We start from the raw sequence: 19,875 nt of genomic DNA on the forward strand, positions 1-19,875 counted from the left end.
ACCAACACTGATAAATTAGAGAGTTGTGTATAGGAGAAACAAAGAAGATGATTTGGATACTGGTTTCGGTTGCAGAAAGAAAAAAAAAAAAAGATGTATAAACTGTGCCAACCTTTTGACCCTGAGTACCATTATTTTTATCTTCCCCCTGTCCAGAGGTGAAGCTTCCCCTACAGGGTCTGAGCTAGGAAGACTGGATAAGGAGATCCTCAGGATGCAGCGGGCCAGAAAGAAAAACTATTGCTATGGAGGTGGGGCAGTCTTCACAAAATTAATTTTTTATGCTTCTGCAAAATCTGTTCTTTGTTAGTTGAAATGGAAACCAAATTTCATGCAATTTATTTAGTGTTTAGCGCTATGTGCCAGTGCTTGGCAGACAATCAACCCTAAACCTTACAGCCTCACACCTGCAAACAATATCCTCATATCAAACAGTCCTTAACCAGGTTGGTGACTAAATTTTTTCTAAAGACTTTTGTGGACAACATTAAGTAATTTCCATAGGACTAAATTTCCCCCCGTTGAATCCAGTCATCACCCTCCCCCTCTCTGCTAGTACAAGTGCAGGCAGCAAAAAAAAAAAAAAAAAAATCTTGTCTATGACCGCGTGGGCTTCCAAGTGGTGTTGTGCGGCTGGACACGACTGGAACTCATGAATCGATGCACCCAGATATAAAACGTGTCAAACGTTACAATTATACATTGCTATCAAACTGCTGCGTGATTTCTTAGGCAACATTCTGGGACGGCATTCTTAATCTACTGACTGTAAAATGTAGAGCACTTCAACGGGCTTCAGATGAGCCCAGACGTATCAGGCTGTTGGAGTTTAATAAACTATATGATTTAAGCAGCAACTCTTGAGTTTTATTCATGTGTGAAGATAAAATCTTTAAACGTGCACACCTGTTGGGGTACTTAGGAAACTGAACCCAACACCTGGCACAAATTAGTATTTTTCAGTGTTAATTGTGAAAGTCTAAAATCTGAAAATAAACAGTTTACTTTGCTCAAACAGTTTCACTGTATTTCTAATTGAACCGTTATTAAACACTTTTGCATGTGTCACGTAGCTTAATGGTGGCCACTAGATGGTACCAGTGTACAACTTGTTTTAAATGGGGAGGGAAAAAAAAAAAAAAAAAAAAAAAAAAAAGCGCACTTCATACAGTATCTTCAACCATTTTTTTCCTCTCACTAGTGTCTTTCCACCTACAATGGCCAATGAATATGCTTCATCTCCCAGTTTCAGCTGCACAGGCCACAAAACAGGCTCAAATGTCCTCACTGACAACAGAGACCCTTCACCCAGGTCCAGGGGGTGTGTTTTTGGATTAGCAGGTCGACACGACTATGCTCTTTGTGTTAAAGATGTCAAATACAAGTAAAGCCATGGAGGGTTTACTTTTTAATGCACTCACTGTACATCTTAGCCCATCACCCTGTAGCATCTGTTTCTAGGCCCATATTAGTTTTTACAGCAGCCATTTTCACATGAAATTGGAAGTCAAGTCAGGTGTTACTAATGTCATTAAAGGTTTGGTTCCATTTAGGTGCAAGCATAAGTAATATGCCTTCCAACATCTGTTTATCATTTCAAAAGTAGCTGCCATGGCTTTAAAAGAACTAAACCTTGAGAACCATTCCTAACTCAAGATATCTGAAGAACCACATTTTTCTGCCCTACTCAATTGTGTCCTTTATATAAAAAAAAAAAAAAAAAAAAAAAAAAAAAGGAATGAAGAAATCAGTGATGCACAATTACATCTGCAGATTCTTTTAATTTTTTTCCTTTTACTACAAGTATAGAAAAACTTGACAGACAAATCTACGAAAATGGATATTATTTACAGAGACAAGAGTGCTGAAAGGTGGACAGGGGCTGGACAGGCATGCTGTGCTGGTTTCTGAAATCAGGAAAAAGGTGAAGACAGTCACGCCGGGGACTCGACAGATGCAGACTGGGTGGCAGACTAGAGGAAAGAAAAGCAAGAAGTTAACATTACATCAAAAGACTCAAGCCAGTAGACAATTTTTAAATGCAGGCTTGTCAGAGTCACTCAACGGAAACGCTCGATGTCAGAACATTCACTCGTTCTATTTGGTAAACTTGTACATAGAAGACGTAAACTTTACAAGTCTTCCTCTTTCAAGATTACCTCCAGCACAGCAATACTTGATGCTGTATAGTCCTGAGTGGACAGATCTTGCTAATATGGACATCATTCCAAGACCAAGAAAATCACCTTTTCTACAACTTAATTTAGGAGGACCTGAAGCAACAAGTTCTCTCATGCATCCAGTTCTAACACGGAGGCAACTAAAAGTCATCTAATTCCACCAGAAACCGCATGCAGGTACTGTCTCCTGCCATCCAGCATCACAGCACAATCCCGTGTCAGAGAGTCCTGTGAATGCATCAGTAGGTAATAGATAAGCCTATCACTCGCCTCCTGTGATTTTCCCTCCTGGACTCCATTGCCGTTGCTGGCACTAGAGTCACCGCTGCCATTAACTGTGGCTTCCTGTTTCGCTTGTTTAGCATCAGTGTCCTTTACTGGGCTCTCCTCCTCTGGTTTCCTCTGTGCAGAAACAAAGCCAGGACAAAAGGGGAGGAAGAGAAGACTGAAGGCTTCTGTACACAAACCGAAATTGAAGTGAGCTATGACCAGTCATTAAAAAAATAAAGATATATAAAATTCACACAACTTGATGAACCATGCACACAAGCCAGGCCAAATCAAAGCTTAGTTTCAAGCATCAAGCCCCATCTACACACACACACACACACACACACACACCTCTGATTCAGAAGCCACAACACAGGCTTGTCACCGATTTGCAGAAAATCTAGAGGAAAAAAAAAAAAAAAAAAAAAAAAAAAAAAAAAACCACAACAAAAAACCCAAAACAGTACAAGCACAACCAACAATGACAGACCTCACAAAGACACAAGCAGTACATGCCCAGCTTTAATGCCTCAATATTAAACCCTTTATGGATTCAACTGTGAAGGTTTACACCTTCAGTAATTAACTGAGTGAAGAGGGGGAAAAAAAAAAAAAAAACCTGATGGAAACAGCTGAGAGCCTCACCTTTTTCCTTACAAGGTGAGAGATGTCCGAGACCACTTTGGAAGATGAGGCACTGTCAGTTTTAACTGAAACCTGAAATGCAGAAGTTTGCATGTTTGATGGGATTCACTCCTGGTAGAAGGCAAGAATATTTTATTTAGCACATGCTAGTTTATGCCATTTTACCCCCACCTGACTGGTTGTTGCAAAAGCTGCCGATGAAGTGCTGCCATTTTCACAAAGGAATGCTGATGAAGTTGAGGCACCACCCTGCAAGACACAGTCAACCCAAGTTTATAGAAAGGCATGTAGATATTATGAAAGAGCAATATAGACACTAAATCCTGTGCACTCACTAGTGTCTGCTGGATGGCCTGTGAGGCAGCACTGGCTGTTCTCTGGCTTTCCTTGGCATCCTCCACTTTTTCCCTGATGTCAGGCAAAAGCAGTTTCAGCTCTTCCAGCTCATTTTTCTCCTCTGCTGCTCCATCTGCTCCTTCTGCTGCATCTATCACCTCCTGCAGCATGGCTACACAGACAATCAGATCAAGAAATCTATGATATGGAAGAGTAAATACAAACAGTCCCAGCTGGTTGCAATTATGCTTTGGTGTTCAGGAGGAGCATTCTCCTCAAGAATCGCCATGCTATTCTTACTACCTGCCAGTTACTTCATTCTTAATTACAAATGATTTGGTTTTCATATAATAAGCACACAAAAAGATGTGAATTCTTACCCAGACGGGTCTCAATGACTTTTATGGAGCTGTTGTAGTGCTGGATGGCCTGGCTGTACTCATCCATATAGCAAAGTGTAGTAGCAACATGGTAGTGGGTCTCTGCCAGCAGACGACTATGGGGAGGCAAGTGTTTCAGCTGCAGGGTGAGACACTCCTGGAAGTCTTCGAGTGCCTGGGGATAGTTACCTAAGAGTGGGAATAAGCCGCCATGAGATCTTGACAGTGGAGACAGGAAGGGTGACAAATCCACTTACTGCATCAGAGCAAACATACCTGATTCAGCACTGACTTCTCCAAGTTTCAGATATGCCTGAGCTGCCATCAGCTGGTCCTCTTGGCTTTCCTTTCTGTGGGGGAAGAAGAAAAGTTCAAAAGTTGGCCTCACTTGGTCAGTGCAGTCCAACAGTCACAAATGTTCATACACATTTTACATTTAAATTAAAAAGGAATATGTTCACGGAGGCTGTCAGTATAAAAATGTTTTGGTTAGAGAGGAACACGGGCTCAGAGAGAGCACACACACAGGCCTGTCTCTTCTGAGTCCTCACATGCATGTGTGTATTTTTTCTGATTCTTTGATACATTAAATGAATTACTTTAAAGTGTTTCAGGTGTCTTCCTTCACAAAAAACCTGTTTACCTGACAGGATAAAGTCAATTAAACTTCTGGGATATTGATCTGCTTAGTTAAGCAGCGGGGGGGTGGGTCAGAATCTTTGTTAATGTTAGCTAATGCAGGCAGTTGCTGGATGATCAAGGAATTGATAGTACAGATTGGCCCCCACGCTTGCCGGACCTTAAACCCAAAACACCTCTGGGACGTTACGTTTCAGTCCAGCCGACGCCACCAGGTTGCACCTCAGTCTGTCCAGGCCCTCAGGGATGCCCTGGTCCTAATCTGGGAGTAGATTCCCCTGGACTCCATCCATCGCCTCATTAAGATCATGCCCCAATGTGGTCAGGTAGGCATACAAGTACATGGGAGCCATGCAAATTACTGTGTACCATTTTGAGTTGCTGCAATGAAATTTTGCAAGAGACTAGCCTGCACCCCCGCCCCCACCACACACACACACTTTGATTTTGGGGTGTCTTTGAATTTAGCCCTCTGTAGGTTGATCATTTTCATTTCCCTCAAAAAGTGTGGCATCCTCTTATTCCTAACATCACCCAGTCAGTATAGATATCAAACATGTTCCTTTTCCCCACTGAGATCTGATGGGTTTTGAAAGCTTTCCTTTGATTTTTTTTTTGAGCAGTGCATTTTGTCATTTTTGTCCATACCTTTTGTAGATGACTTTAGCCACTTCAAGCATTTCCCATGCCAACTGCAAATTCCCAACTTCCTCTTCTTCCTGAAAGGAGGGAGGAAGCTGTGTCAGTGTCCAAAAGCATTGCTATTCAGCACAAACTACTTCAGGTTCATGACATTTGCAAGGATTTGGGGTTTTTAAAGACGAAGAATTCTGAGGAAGAGGTTTGTGCTCATAAAGTCACAGTAGAAATGTAGACACCTGGTTTGCAAATCTATTCAATATTTTCACTTAAGGCAGTTTTATATTGGAACTCACCTTATCCTGTCCATTTTTCTCTCCATCTTCTTCATCATCGTCGTCCTCATCATCATCATCATCTGTTGATGAAACAACAACAAAAGTTACATGTGGACATCTCACTGTTTTTTCTGAAGTATAAACTAGTCAAACAGAAAGCATCTGACTTGCTCCTGCATTTCCCCCCTCCACCGCTCGGACACCTGTTAATGTGGACCTTTCAAATATCAACTTTGTGCCCATCCACACACCAAAAGGTGCTCTGTGACCAAAGATCTACTACCCTCCGTTTCCTCTTTGTCCTCGTCATTTCCGCTCCCTGGTTTCACCTCAGTCACTTTGCTAGTCTGCTCTTCTGAACCTTCAGCCTTCTTTTCTGTCTCGTTTCCAAGTGATCTTTCACCCACACTGTTCACAGAAGAATCTCCATCCACTGCAGTTTCCTGAGGTGAACTCTTCTCATCCCCAGTCACAGGGAAACCTGGATCCTCAGTCTTTTCCTTCTCTGCCATTGCATCATACACCTGCCGTCGTAGTTCATCTCTTGTTTTTTCTGCACCAGAGTGGCACACGAAACTTGTTCTTTCAGAAATCAGTTTTTAAAACTCACTGAGCTGATGTTTCTGATCATTTGGAGTCATTTTGACAGTTAATTATTTCAATGATGCACTGTTTAAAATATAGATAATAAAAATTAAAAAGAACCAAGATCAGAAATCTTCCAATCAGTGTCAACACAAGCCATTTCAGTTCCCAACAGGAACATACAACTTATAAAAAGCTTATTACACACGCTGTACGCTGTGTGCAAAAACTCTGAAGCACCCAGGTACTGACCATCAAGGTTGTCTGCACTCTCAACATTTGAATTGCTGGGCTGCTCCTCTTCCTCCCCTTCTTCTGGGACTCCCTCCAGGGCATTGCCAAAGACAGTGTTCTCCATCCTAACCAAAACCAGGAGCATAGTGGCCAAAGTCAAACAGAGGTGCTGCTTATGAAGGAAGGGATAGAATACAAGTCCATAAATTGTTGCCCTCTGAACACAAATTCCATAGGCTAACAAGTGCGCATAATTTCTTTTGGACAGCACGGAGTGTAAAAGATGAATTAAAAAAAAAATAAATAAAAATAACGTGATGCAATATTATCCGATTCAGTCTCACAGGTCTATCTTCTAGGGAGTATGTTTAAAATAAATGTAACAAACCTGGCAAGCTCCAGCAGGGATTTCCCACATAAGAAAAAGGCCTCACCACACTCATCTGCAGTATCCCCATATTTTTCAGCACTGGATGGAGAATTTTTAAATTGACAGAAACACTATCAAAAATTAGATTTTGAGGTAGTTATGAAGCTAAAGCAAAATTCAAACATTTACAATAACGTACACTTGATACACAAGTTGAGATTCCTTTGTTACAGCAGTTAATAATAAAGCCAAACACAATGTACATAGTGCTTAAATGTGCAAAATGGTAATTTTACAAGCAAAAAAAAAAAAAAAAAAAAAAAATATACACATGACCAAAGTCTATTTTTAAAAATTATCAATGACAGTGTCCTACTCACAGCATGCTGCAGGCCTCCTGGAAGACACTGACAGCAGAAACAACATCCCCCATCACCAGATGCCTGTTCCCTGTGCCAATCAGTTTCTTTGCCTCCTCCATAACGTCAACTGAGCTACAAAAGAGATATAAAAGATACAATTACATAACTAAGCTCATGTTAGTTATATTGAAAGTATGCCGAGTGACCACCATATGCAGAACAGTTTTGCTATTACACTATACTCACCTGTCTGCCGGAGCAGCTGTCGATGAGCATGGCTTCTCCTCTGAGCTGCAATAGTTTAAACCTCAGTTCAGTCAACGCTTATACAGAGTTACCTGATTCTGAAGTACAGAGTCGACACATTAAACTTTCACTTCTGAGCGCACGAAAATCGCTACGCCTCATTGCTGTTAGCATCGTGTAGTTGTTAGCCAACTAGCTTAACAGTATGAGGTTAGAGTTATGTTATCAGCGTATGCAGCTGCCGTTAAGTACCACTAACCACACGGTTATTTTAAGCCGAGTGTCACTTGCTGTGCGTGTCGTTAGAATACCTCACATCCTACACCTATCACAAAGGCTCGCCTACGTTCGCCGCGTTGTTCAGCTAAAGGCTAACAAGCTGTGTTTTCCCTGCATACGTTATTGTGAACCTGAGTGAAAAATGACAAGCGACTCTACTCTTACCTCTCAGAGCTCGACGCGGCGGACGTTTCCTCTGGCATATCTTCAGAAAGGCCGTATAGACTGTGGAAAAGGACAAAAGAAAAACAACGGTCTGATATTCTGTGATTAAAGTACAGAAAGACCCCTTACGATAGTCTTTGTTGGCGCGCTTAAATAGAGAAAAGAAGGCTTTCTATTTCCGCTTAACTTGGAACGCGGGAGATTGGATTTAAAGGGGCCGTAGCATCTATCGTGATGCGTTTTAGGCCCATGGGAAAGACAACCGTTAGATCAAAATGAACGTGCAAAACACTACCACGTGTTTGTATTAGGACTAATAGTACCAGTACCGTTACTGCTATTAATAAGTGAACGGGCGATGGCTGTAAAATTTCCAGAGGAAACTGGCAAATCTATTTGCTTTTTCGTAAATTTACCATTTTTTCTTAATCTCTCATTTTTTTCCTCTAATTTTCTAATTTTTTAGCACCAGTTACCTTGTGTTAAGAGTGTGAGCTGGTTTAACTGGTTTAATTAATAAGTTGATCCTCTGTCGGCTCTTACCCTGTATTTACGCAAAATATTTTTGCTGAAAAACTAATTACAGGGCATGAATATAGCTGGCATTATCAGATACGTTAACTTAAGAGACGTACCTTAGCAATATACAGTTGGTTAGTGTCCCGCGGGGTTAGGTAGCTAATATAGCGATAAAAACCCGTGACGTTTGTTAAATTAAGGACAATGCACGTTTACTGCTAATAAACCATGTACTATTATTATAATTTGCCTACCCGTGGTACTACAATCACGTGTATACACGTACTCGAACCGTACCCTTCAAATTCTGAGACCCAAGGTTACCCGTATTTCTTTTTGCTGGGAAGAATCTTAGTAGTTATAACGATACTAGTCAGTCAAATCTTGCAAATTGATACAAAACCCTATTGATTGAAACCCTTGCCAATCGGTATGATAAGTTTGTGTACGATCGTAGAACATTTTGTATACGTGGCCTCGTTGGCGCAGTAGGCAGCGCGTCAGTCTCATAATCTGAAGGTCGTGAGTTCGAGCCTCACACGGGGCACTGATTTTTCGTTTGCTTTCACCCTTTTCTTGTTGTTTCGTCCATAAAAAGCTGGTCGTGAGATACGTGAACCGGAGGGAAATATGACACCAATAATTTAAGATATATTCAGGAAACCTGAAATTACACTTGCTCTTTTTTTCTTGTTGTCTCCCTGTAAGCAAAAACGGTTAAAGTCAGTGGTAATGTAGCCTACTCAGAGCCAATCGTTGGTTTTTCTACTGAAATTCATCAGCAATCATTAATCAGTATGAAGCGCCCCTCAAGATATGGAGTTGAATGAAAAAAATCAGTCATGTGAATGGCATTGGTTAATACCAACTATAGTCCTCCCATATGATACAGATGGTAAGCGGAGTCTATGTGCTTATGAGCTAGGTTTGCATAATGTGTAAACATTTGCTTTAAGGGGCTGTTTGGGCTGTCGAGACCCAAAGTTCTCAGCAGGCGGCGCCCATGCTCCACCTTTAAATACCATATTCTACTTGACTTCGTTCGCTTCACTCACAGCAATCATTCAAGTTTATTGGATCTTATTTGTAGAAACACCTGCTGTGCACTGCGCCAAATATAGCCAAAATAAAAAACAAACACATGGATTATGACCCTAGAAACGGGCGAACTGCAAGAAATCTGTCACCATTCCTCTGTGATTGTGACGACAATGATTCCAATAAAGTGTGCAAAGTTTTAAGTGGATTTTACCTTTAGTGCTTTACGGCAGTCACAGTATCAAATAAAACTGTCTGAGAGCGTTGGGCCGCTCATGCCAATTAAGTAATTGAAGAGAAGCGAGAGAGGGAGCGGGAGAGCGAGAGGAGGGCGCTGAGCCTGACGGTGGGCTCCACACGGACTCACTGGCTGCAGATGAAGTTTTCAGTCACACTGCACGGTGGGACTTTCAGGAATTCATATTAACCAGTTCAGACTCTCTAACTTCTCACTGACATGTTGCGATGTTCCGTGCAGCCTTTCAAAGCGTGGACTTGTTTTGGGTAATTTTGCTGTACCTCGTTTTTTTGCCGGAGACTGGCTGTAGATCAGCCGATGCAGACAGCTGTCATGAGGTGAAGACAGCCTACATGATGCGCCAAATAGGCCCGGTGGAACTGGTGCCAGACAGACCGGGACCAGGTCAGTCCGTCAATCCCTTTGGAATGATTATATTTATCAAACTGTACTAGGACATTTTAAAATTTTGTACTTTATTTTAGAATGATGTATTTATTTTTATATGTTTCTACTATTGATGCATTACTTGGCAGATGGAGATTATAAAGACAAAACATTTGCTTTTGCAGCGTTTTATAAATGAAATCAGAGCAGCAAAGTGAAACGGGCAACTTCGTTCGCCTGCAGGCGTCTGTGAAAAGGACCCAGTAATGCAATTTGTCTTGATATAGGCTGCCATTGACAGGCTGCATAACGACTTGATTCTACCTTTTTTTTTATTGCTGTGAGATTTATGAATGCATGTCTTGTAACTGCACATAAAAACACTGCTATCCACTGCAGCGTGAGTCAAACTTAACCCACTAACAGGCTGTATAACCACTATGCGGGGCCACATTTTAAATAGGGAGGATCATCTCTGTGGTGCAGAGAACCCTTCAAGGTGAGAGAAGCTATGTTTATGTTGAAAAAAAATTCATTAAGTTTTCCTAAAGTGTTACCATTAAATAGGATATATTCTCAATATAAATTTGCTTTTGAATTTTTGCATGGATTATACAGTCACATTTTCCTGCATTCCTGTGTGCAATCTTTTTGGAGTTGTTGAGTGGTTACCAAATGTTCCCCTAAGAAAACACAAAATTGTGATGCAATTTCAGGTAATTAACTTGCTGATAGCGATATTTGCTTTTCTTTTGACCATTTATCATCCTAACTTAAAAGTTCTCCATGTGTTAATCATAAAATATCAGCAAACATATTACATTAGGCTACTGACTTTGGACTGCAAAAATAAGGCATTATAATATTTCTGCAATGTCACTTGCTGGTCACCATTGGTTAATAATATAGTAATTACTAACCATAACCGCAAAGATGGCTACTAATTATAGGTAATTATCATAGCAGGATCTTTGCAAAACATCTCTGCACAACAGTGTCTTGTTTTTGCATTCAGCGATCTGGTGTGACCCTGAATGAATTAGCTTGAGGAAGATGTCAATTTAAGTCCCGTCTCCTCTACTAAGACATCCACACATGTGCCTACAATTGACTGCACGGAGACACCATCCACCGGGCTGTCAGTGGTCTTTGCTTCCACGTCTTAAACTTCAGATTTCCCCTAAACTGTCCACTAAAAGTAGTTAACAGCTCATCATTCAATTTGGAAATAACAGTTTAAACTTTAAAAAATAGATTTGCATAAGGTCCACTTACTGTAATTTTGTGTCACTTTAAACTGCGTCTACAGGTGAGTGTAATGCAGCTGAAAGCTCTGAAAGGTTCTCACCAGGTAGACCTTGCACTAAGATGTGGGAGAAAATAACGCTACACAGTTTGCTGAATCATGTTGCTGCAACATACCACTACCAGTAAACCGTAACTATATCAGTAAATTATTCTATTATCAGCCAGCGCTAATTTAAATGACCCAAAGTTTGGCACCGTTTTTGGCGTGTGCACGTGCTGCATACAGTCCATTCCCCTCATTTCTCTCTACCCCTTGATCTCAGTCAGCTGCTTGACAGCTTGGTTTACAGTAGTCTGTCAAAGTCAGACTGCTACACACACACACACACACACAGACATTGGTGTGAGTGGTGAAGTTTCACCCACTCCTCATGTCATCATGTCGGCTCCCACCAGGCTTGTTGTGCAAAGAATTTTTGAGGTCACAAAGTCCTGTGCGCCACATGCTTTAAAATTATTGATCACTGGATGGATTTTCTAACCGACAAACTAATCTGAATAATTTTATTAATGAGAAAATGTGGACAAAACATAGACCATTTATCAATATTTTTATGAACAATAAGGAGTTTGTAACAGTTGAATAACATAATAAGTCAAGTATTGAAAAAAGCTTCTCTGTGACTCATGGAAAATAGCATCACACTGATGTGCCCAGGTCTCATTTTAGGCGTTCATTTCCTCTGTCTTTCAGATGAGTCTCTCCGAGTGTGCGTCCACCCTGGGCCCAGCTGCTGTACCAGTAAGATGGAGGACAGCTACGTGGCAGCTGTTCGCGGTGAAACGCAGCAGAAGATGCGATCTTACAGTTTCGAACTCAAGTACCTGATTGCTGGACACATCAAGGCTTACCAAGGTGAGGGAGGGAAATTGAATTAAAGAGGAGTCTGAGAATTATATTATGCATTAGTGAGGAGAAAACCATGTTGGAGACAGGTGTAGATGGAGAACATGTACAGTCGTTAAACAGAAAGTTTTCACAGGACTCTCTACTCTGCGTCTCTCTCTCTTTATGGTTGTTGGGCACCATGTGTATTTTTTTCAGTTGCTCAGTATTTTGCATCCTGCCACTTTCCCTGGCACTTAACCTGTTAGGGTTGCAAGGGGCTGGTGCCTATCCCAGCTGTCATAGGGTAAGAGCATGGGTACACCCTGGACAGGTCAGCAGTCCATTGCAGGGCTAACACACAGAGACAGACAAATGCGCACTCTCCCAGCCACACCTACGCCTATTTTTTTCTTCAGTGAACCTGACAAACATGTCTTTGGATTGTGGCAGCTTTCATATTTTGGCAAGTTAAAAGAAATCTGAAACATTACTGGAAAATATTTCAATTCAATTCAATTAAATTTTATTTATATAGCGCCAAATCACAACAAACTGTCGCCTCAAGGCGCTTTGTACTGTGGGTAAAGACCCTACAATAATTTGTACATTTCAACATAGCAAATCTTGCAGTATTTAGCTGCATTCCTCCTTCACTATGAAATCTGGGCTCTTGTTTCAGCTACTCACTTTCTCCTAGATTCACGACTGACAAGCACAAATAAAGAGCCTCCACCAAAATGACTTTAATAGCAGTTGTGTTTTTGATGCTTTAACAAGTCTGTCAAGAGCCTGTAGCCCCTCTGTCATTCGCACTTTGTGCGTTCATCATGAAATAGCTAGTTTGTGTCAGGGTGGTGGTGTGAGGCCAGTTTATTTTGTGAGGCGCCGCAGTGGCTAGCCAAACAAACAACTGATGTTCGATTGAGTCTTTGAGAGAGCAAACTCTCAGAGGGAGCAGCGGAAAACTTTGTTACAATTCTCCGCTCTCTTTCTCCGTCTGTCTGTCTCTGTCGCTGCAATAATCAGGTTTTGTTCTTGACCAATGAGAGAGCGAGGGACTCAGAATGTTTACATTCAGTACGTATCCGTGGCAAAGTGTTGTTGCCGTGGGCAACAGCCGGTCTCTAACGGCCTGCTCTGAATAGAAGGAAGAATACTCTGCTTGTCCACTTGTCTCTCAACGCTATTCACCAGTTTGTGTGAGCATGTGTGTGTGTGTGTGTGTGTGTGTGTGCTGGAGAGACCTTGTGTTTTCTATGTGTATGCGCTCATGCATTGTGGAGATAATGAGAATGGTAGAATTGATGAAACCCAGCAGAAGGACATGGCAAACATGTACCTGTTTTTGCCCCCCACCCCCCAATCCCACCACCCACGTCTGAATGCACCCAGGCTCGCTTTCAGCTGCTATTTATGCCCAGTGGATGGCTGAAGCATCCATGGGTAAAATGAATGCCAAACACCCATAGACAAAGTGGGCCATAACTGCAGCAAGTAAGTAAGTGAAGACAAGTTTAGTTTGCTGCACAGTCTGTCTTCTTGTTATTGCCAAGACATAAGGAGCTCCACAGACAGTGTAATGTGCAAGCAATAGATAGCTTATCGTTTTCTGGAAAGACTGCAGTTATGTTAGCACAGTTGGTGGTGAATCAGATCCAGAAACATTGAAAAATTGGGGAAAATTGGCATTCTTTGGCAATTTTCCACTCCTTTTTTTTCCAGGGTAAAGATAAAATTGGAAAACAGTGTCCAGGATGCTTACGACACCTCAGTGTCGACCAATTTCTGCAGAGCAGTTTTTTTCTTTTGCTTCGCAGCCTTTTATTCTAAAACTTGTCCAAATAAACTCCAACTTCCTTTTGGACAAATGAGGGTTTTTTTTTTTTTGGTGTGTTTTTGGTTAACCAACCCTTTAATTCATTAAGTTAATTTTGCAGGACAGCAGTGTCCCTCAACAGCTGAGCAGAGTCAAAGGATCTCCTCTCTTAAGTGCGGTGATTATAACCCACTGGAGAAACTGAGACATGCCCAGAGCGGTTGTAGTCAAGCTCTATTTACACACTCTGGATTACTTTGGTGCGCATGTGTGTGTGTGTGTGTGTGTGTGTGTGTGTGTGTGTGTGTGTGTGTGTGCGTGTGTGTGTGTGTGTGTGTGTGCGTGTGTGTCCGCATGCTTGCGTGTGTTTCTCCTGGCACTGTAAGACTCTCATGCCCTGCCTTTCACATTGCAGCTGTTGTCCAATCACAAGGGTTAAAAAGTTAATCACATGACCCCATGTGAGTAGACTTTGCCATGTCACTTGATGCCCTCTGCATTTGAGCTGCTTCTGCCAGAACATGGGCATGCAAATGCATTAAAGTGAAACGTTCTCACTCAGTGCTTTGGTCCACTGCTGCTACACTGCCCCCCCAATATCAATGCAAATGTTGCTGTTGACTTATATACTTGCATTAAACAGGACTTTGAGAGTGATTTCATGAATTCCCACATATACTGCTGTCACTTGGGGAGTCAGGTGGCTGCAGCTGTGATTGTAAATTACAAAGCTGTTAAGATATGGACTCGCACGCACAGAGACAGAGTGACTTGGTGAAAGTAGGAGATAAAAAGGTTTCTTTTATGCTTTCTTTAATCCAGTTGCCTCCCAGTCCTGCTCTCTCTCTCTCTCTCACTCTGTGTCAGGATGCCTTCACACTGACATCACCCTTTTCACTAGGCGAGCTTCAAACGTCAAGACACACTGTCACACACCAGAGGCATAAGGCCCCTGTAAAGGGGCAGGGTGGTGTCCTCTTTATTAGACCATGCCTGACATAGGAAACACAGTGGATCATGAGATTGGGCCTCTCATTATCACCTGACTATAGATAACAGGGTAGTGAAAACGAGCTCTGGGATGAATTAAGTTTGAGCTATTTTTGATAAAGTCAGTTCAAGGACGGTTAGAGATGGACTTTGTGGTGAGAGAAACTTACATATGCAACATCTTATATGTAGAAATGACATGAATGTATTTTAGTGTTAAGCCCCCAGTGACATCCAGTATGGAGGAGACAGCAATCCAGCCACAAGAAGACCTGAATAACTAAAGAAGCCAGTGCAAGAGGAAACTCTGACTTGTACAGTGGGGTCAGTTAGTCAATGGACACACCACAAATATCCTTATAGCCTCAAAGCCAGTTATTTTTTTTGTATTGTGATTTTAGCTTTAACTCTACTATATATGATTTCACAAAACATGATTTCTTCCATTATGAGAGTGATCACATTAAGAATGACTAATTTCTGCACACTGACACAAAGCTGTGCACGATCTAACGTTTGGAAATGGAAGAGCCAAGCAACCTTAATGCTGCTGCTTGGATCATTCTTGAGTCAGCAAAATGAAGGGTACTTAAACTGAATACTGACAAACTGTATGTAGACAACTTTGCTAATGCTTATCTTTAAAAGCTACGTAGCTCTTTGGCACAAGTACACATGGCTAACAAATGGAAAAAAAAAATCCTTTCTCTCTTTCCTCTCTGTCGTTCCAGAAAACTTTGAGTTGCTTCTTTCTTTTACATCCAATCTGACCAGCACTCTGTTTGACAGTGCCTACGCTGCCCTGGCATCCGACTGTCGCCCTTTTGTGTTTAAGCTGTTCAGTGACATCAAACGGCACCTTTCTGGAGACTCTAATTCTTCCTTGGACAGTGCTGTGCGTCGATTCTACAATGACCTCTTCCCACTGGTCTATCGCCGCCTGCTCAACCCTGGCATAGGGCGTACATCAGTCCATACCTATAACTCCCTTTCACCCAGTCATGATGACTGCTTGCGAATGACACGGCAGGACGTCAGCCCATTTGGACCCCATCCTCGCCTACTCGTCAGTAGCTTGTCACGGGCACTCGGGCCTGGTCGAGTGCTCAGTCAACTGCTGAGACTAGCTGGAGAGGTTGTGAATGCGACAGAGAAGGTGACGTTATCTAGAGAGTGTGTGCGGGGGTTAGTGAGGATGCAGTATTGTTCCCACTGCAGAGGGCTCACACTGATACGGCCCTGTACTGGATTATGTATCAACATCATGAGAGGATGTCTGGTAAGTAACTGAAAGTTTGTGCATTGGCTATTCTTATCTATTTTAAAGGAATCAGTAGCATATAGCAATGAGGTTGGAGATTGCAACCAAGCGAATACCTATCCCTCACCTATCACCTTTGATAGTGACCAGGAGACTCTATAGTGCCAGTATCTTCTCAAGTCGATCGCCATGATTTCTCATCAAATCAATTAAATCAATCAATAAAATCAATTCCAAAAAAGTTGGCCTGCTGTGTATAATGTAAATAAAACAGAATGCAGTGATGTGCAAATCTCACAAATCCACATTTTTATTCACAATAGAACATAGAAAACAAATCAGATGCTTAAACTGAGACATTTTACTTTTTCATGAACGATAATAGCTCATTTTGAATTCGATGGCAGCTCATTTTGAAAAAGTTGGGATGGGAGCAACAAAAGACTGGAAAAATAAGTGGTCTTAAAAATAAACACCTGGAGGAAATTTTTTTTAATTCATTTTTTTGTTATTTAGATTTTTATTAGGAACCAGAAATGCACGTGCTGTATCACAAATCCACAATCCAGCTTCACATTCCACTTTTGGTTTTCTTGCACAGCAAATGTGGACTCAAACACCTAATGACAGAAGTTAATAAAATAATGCAAACATAACCTATCCTTGAGTAGCTTACCAACTAGAGAGTGGAAATGTCACAAATGATCATCGGCTTACTTAAAATTGTATCTAAAAGATGATTCATAGTGAATCCAAGAGTCCCAACAGTTTACAAACCTGTCCTCTCCCTGGCTTATGTCAACTTCTCCATCACATAAATGTCATGAACTCCTCAACTGAAGATGACTGTCAACAGCCATTTTCTTGTGGGAGCTTTCTTACTTTCTATCAGTAAAATTCTGAACAAATATTTATTTTCAAACCCATCCAGTGAGTCTGGTCTCAAACCTAAATATAAAGTCTTAAAAAAAAGTTAATCCTTTCCTTCAGTATTCTTTTCATGACTGTCTTTACCTTAAAGCCAGCATTTCTGGAGTACGGGGCCAAAACACATGAAAACGATTAGCATTTTTTCACCGCAAGACCTTCAACAACATAATTCTTTATTTAAAAAAAAAAAAGAAAAAAAGAAACGCTTTGTGCAAGTGTCCTGAAGAATCTCGTCAAGTTCTTTCATCCAATCTCTCTCCAAGATGGAACGGATGTAGTTTTCCACTGTTGTTTATTTAATTTTTCCCCATGTTTCCAACTGTAATGTGAAATTTCCCTCCTTTTCCCATCTTTATGTAGTATGTTGTGTTTTCCCCTTTTAATTCTTGTATAGTTTAGAAATATATTTAACACCTGTGACTGATTTATAAGCCATTAAGATCTAAAGAACATTTGAGTCAGCCTAGTCCAAATTGTCCTTTTTAATCACTCTCTCTATATGATATCTAATTTGTAAAAACCTGTGAACGTCTTGATTTGTTAAGACATGTTGTTTTCAGAGTTATAGAAATCACTATAGTTTACCAAACCAAAATCCTTCCATTTTTTACACCTACGATCTGTTTTGTTGGGAATAAAGTTTGAATTATAAGCAATCCATTGTATTTATTGATAGGGTGCTTTGTTTTTGGTTCTCCCTGAGCACACCAAACCAAATTTTAAGTGGGGTCTCTATCTATGGTTGGTGTTGCTTAAGTGTTTGGCCAAGGCACTGTCCCTTATTATAACCTGTAGTAGAATATCACTTGATATTTTGCATTCTATCTCTTTTCACTGTGCTATATAGGATGGATTACTATTAATTTATGCTGCTTTGAAATAATCGGGTATACTTTGCCAGTTGTAAAGTCTTGTACCTAATTCTTCATCGTGGTAACATGTTACATCTTGACAGGTCGGATTGAATGTTTGAAATCAAACAGTGTTAACTTTGACAGCAAATTTTGATTTAGTTTTAGTCATAGTCTTTTGACGAAAATGTAATTTAGTTTTAGTCATAATTTAGTCATCTGAACAGTTTTAGTTTTAGTATAGTTTTAGTCGAAATTATAAGAATATAGTCGACTAAATCTACAGTCGATTTAGTCGACTAAAGTATAAAGGGTGTAAAATGTAAATGCTTTTTCTTCAGTTCCCTTGAATTAGTCATTATACACACTTACACAAAATTAAACATTTATTAAAAGTTATGGAATATTATTAATAATATTAACATTAGTGTTTCACCTGCTTCCCACACACCTGATCATTAACACCACCTTACTGAGATAATACGGGCGTTTTACAGCAGAACACGCTCTGAAAGGTACAGGGCAGTGTTAAGGACTAAGATTAGGACAGGCTAATCCACCGCGGTGTGGAGATTTTCTCTAAACACGAAAGCTAAACTGGGAAAAACACTTTACCCTGCATGACATTAAAATGCTTACCTTTGCATGGAGATCTGGGTGACTGGTTTGCAGATGTCGTTTAAGATTTGCTGTGTTTTTACCCGAGATAGTCGCCCCACATGGTTTACACTTCGTTTTGTTTGTCACAGCGTCAAAGGACAAATGTGTCCATACATTGGCTCTTCTCTTTCTCCCTGCTGACATTGTTTACATAACTTAGTTCTGTCAGAAGTAATGACAAATCACAGGCTAGTTTGTCCTTCCCGGGTTTAGAGCAAATTTGTGCAACTGTGCGTTTGATTGGATGTTTTCCTAACTTGTCCCGCCCTGTCACAAAATTAAATCAGTTCTGATTGGATTTCGTCCCCGCCAAGCATTTTCATCTCGTTTTCATTCGTTGACGAAAGTGTCACTTAATTTAGTTATAGTTTTTATCATTTTAGGTAGTTTTTATTTAGTTATCGTCTCGTTATCGTCATGAAAAAAAGGTTCGTCGACGAAAATTAACACTGAAATCAAATTTTTTGATTTTATTGAGATTTTGGGGGGGGGTATTCACCCCTAAATACTTCACTGAATCTGAATCCCACTTAATTTTGACTTTCTCGCTTTAAATATATCAAAATATCATCATTTTCAAGCATGCCAACAGTGTCACTAAAACCTGCCATAAATGTTACCGTAAGACAGAGTCAGTCTGCTATCAGTCTGTGATTGAATGGGGTCAAGTTGCCAATTATATGCAATCTCTTTCTGATAATACCTCAGTTAACTGTAATAAATCATTGGAAATCACCTATCGGCTGCTGTCTAAATTCACATTTAGCAACCTTCCTGTTCTATAGAAATATAACCAAAATACAACCAGCTGGCATCCAGTTGAGTCGAGTCCCCTCGAGTTGTGCTCATTGACAACGACTCATTCAGACTCATGGCAACATGTTGTCAATCTGTCTGCATTTATAAATAGCAATTATTTGCAAACCTTCAACCTGAAATCTCTCTGAGAGTGATTGCAGTCAGACTGTGACTGTTTGCAGAAAAGTTGCCTCCTATCAGACAACCTGTGCAATCGCCTTACGATCAAAAGTGGCTGTGAGTGTGCAACACCTTCGAGCTGTGGCAACCATTTAGTCACCACAAGTTGCAATTGGTTGCAGAATGTGAAAAAAATTCAGTCTACTCACCAGGCAGCCATTGTTTTTTTTTTTTTTTTGTAGCTGCAAGGAGGTTATTGTCCTATCTTTACTTGTGTGACTGAGCCATTAGCCATTAGCTTTCCTCTGAATTAGGAGGTAGCTTTGCCAAGCTGAGTGTGTCCAGTGTTGTATGATTTTTTTGGTTGAGTTGATTTAATGTAAGTTTGCACAAGTAACATCTCAGGATTTTGGTTCATGAGATGAACCCTCTTTGTAGTATTCCCAGAGTATTTTAATTTATTTAATAAAACATCTACATTCGGTGTCCCTGTATTGATACAATGTTGCCACACAAAACATC

General features: G+C 40.7%; 2 protein-coding genes and 1 non-coding gene across 5 annotated transcripts in view; 2 read left to right on the plus strand and 1 right to left on the minus strand.

Moving 5' to 3' along the window:
- Positions 1 to 1,761: 1,761 nt before the first annotated feature.
- On the minus strand, positions 1,762 to 7,813 carry nasp (nuclear autoantigenic sperm protein (histone-binding)). Of its 3 annotated transcripts, none has more exons than XM_030727479.1 (14): positions 7,609 to 7,812; positions 7,165 to 7,209; positions 6,937 to 7,050; positions 6,575 to 6,655; positions 6,205 to 6,311; positions 5,386 to 5,444; positions 5,099 to 5,169; positions 4,088 to 4,161; positions 3,812 to 4,000; positions 3,431 to 3,603; positions 3,267 to 3,344; positions 3,096 to 3,167; positions 2,451 to 2,582; positions 1,762 to 1,973 (listed from the first exon to the last, which is right to left on the minus strand). In XM_030727479.1, exons 1-14 carry the CDS (start codon positions 7,644 to 7,646, stop codon positions 1,935 to 1,937), a joined length of 1,272 nt encoding a protein of 423 aa, XP_030583339.1. In that variant the 5' UTR covers positions 7,647 to 7,812; the 3' UTR covers positions 1,762 to 1,934. The 3 variants fall into 3 exon arrangements, with proteins under 3 accessions (XP_030583339.1, XP_030583338.1, XP_030583340.1); XM_030727478.1 differs by having other exon boundaries at positions 5,386 to 5,447; XM_030727480.1 differs by lacking the exon at positions 2,451 to 2,582 and having other exon boundaries at positions 5,386 to 5,447; positions 7,609 to 7,813.
- Positions 7,814 to 8,601: 788 nt separating this feature from the next.
- trnam-cau (transfer RNA methionine (anticodon CAU)) lies at positions 8,602 to 8,674 on the plus strand. Its single transcript has one exon. It is a non-coding gene; the product is annotated as a tRNA-Met (tRNA).
- An 829-nt stretch (positions 8,675 to 9,503) lies between these two features.
- LOC115778845 (glypican-5-like) overlaps positions 9,504 to 19,875 on the plus strand; it is a 61,221-nt gene continuing 50,849 nt past the window's right edge. The window contains exons 1-3 of the mRNA XM_030727197.1: positions 9,504 to 9,808; positions 11,793 to 11,954; positions 15,465 to 16,012. Of these exons, the coding sequence (XP_030583057.1) occupies positions 9,631 to 9,808; positions 11,793 to 11,954; positions 15,465 to 16,012 (888 nt within the window). The 5' untranslated portion in view covers positions 9,504 to 9,630. The remainder of the gene's footprint in view (positions 9,809 to 11,792; positions 11,955 to 15,464; positions 16,013 to 19,875) is intronic.

The sequence above is a fragment of the Archocentrus centrarchus genome, chromosome 4, assembly GCF_007364275.1.
Source record: "Archocentrus centrarchus isolate MPI-CPG fArcCen1 chromosome 4, fArcCen1, whole genome shotgun sequence".
In the NCBI taxonomy this organism is placed as follows: domain Eukaryota; kingdom Metazoa; phylum Chordata; class Actinopteri; order Cichliformes; family Cichlidae; genus Archocentrus; species Archocentrus centrarchus.

Excerpts from the sequence above, each read along its gene's own strand:
- nasp (XM_030727478.1), bottom strand. The coding sequence starts at position 7,646 with ATGCCAGAGGAAACGTCCGCCGCGTCGAGCTCTGAGAG. Across the intron at positions 7,210-7,608 it reads GCCGCGTCGAGCTCTGAGAG|CTCAGAGGAGAAGCCATGCT; the intron begins GTAAGAGTAGAG and ends AAACTATTGCAG. Across the intron at positions 6,656-6,936 it reads CAGGAGGCCTGCAGCATGCT|TGCTGAAAAATATGGGGATA; the intron begins GTGAGTAGGACA and ends TTCTCCATCCAG.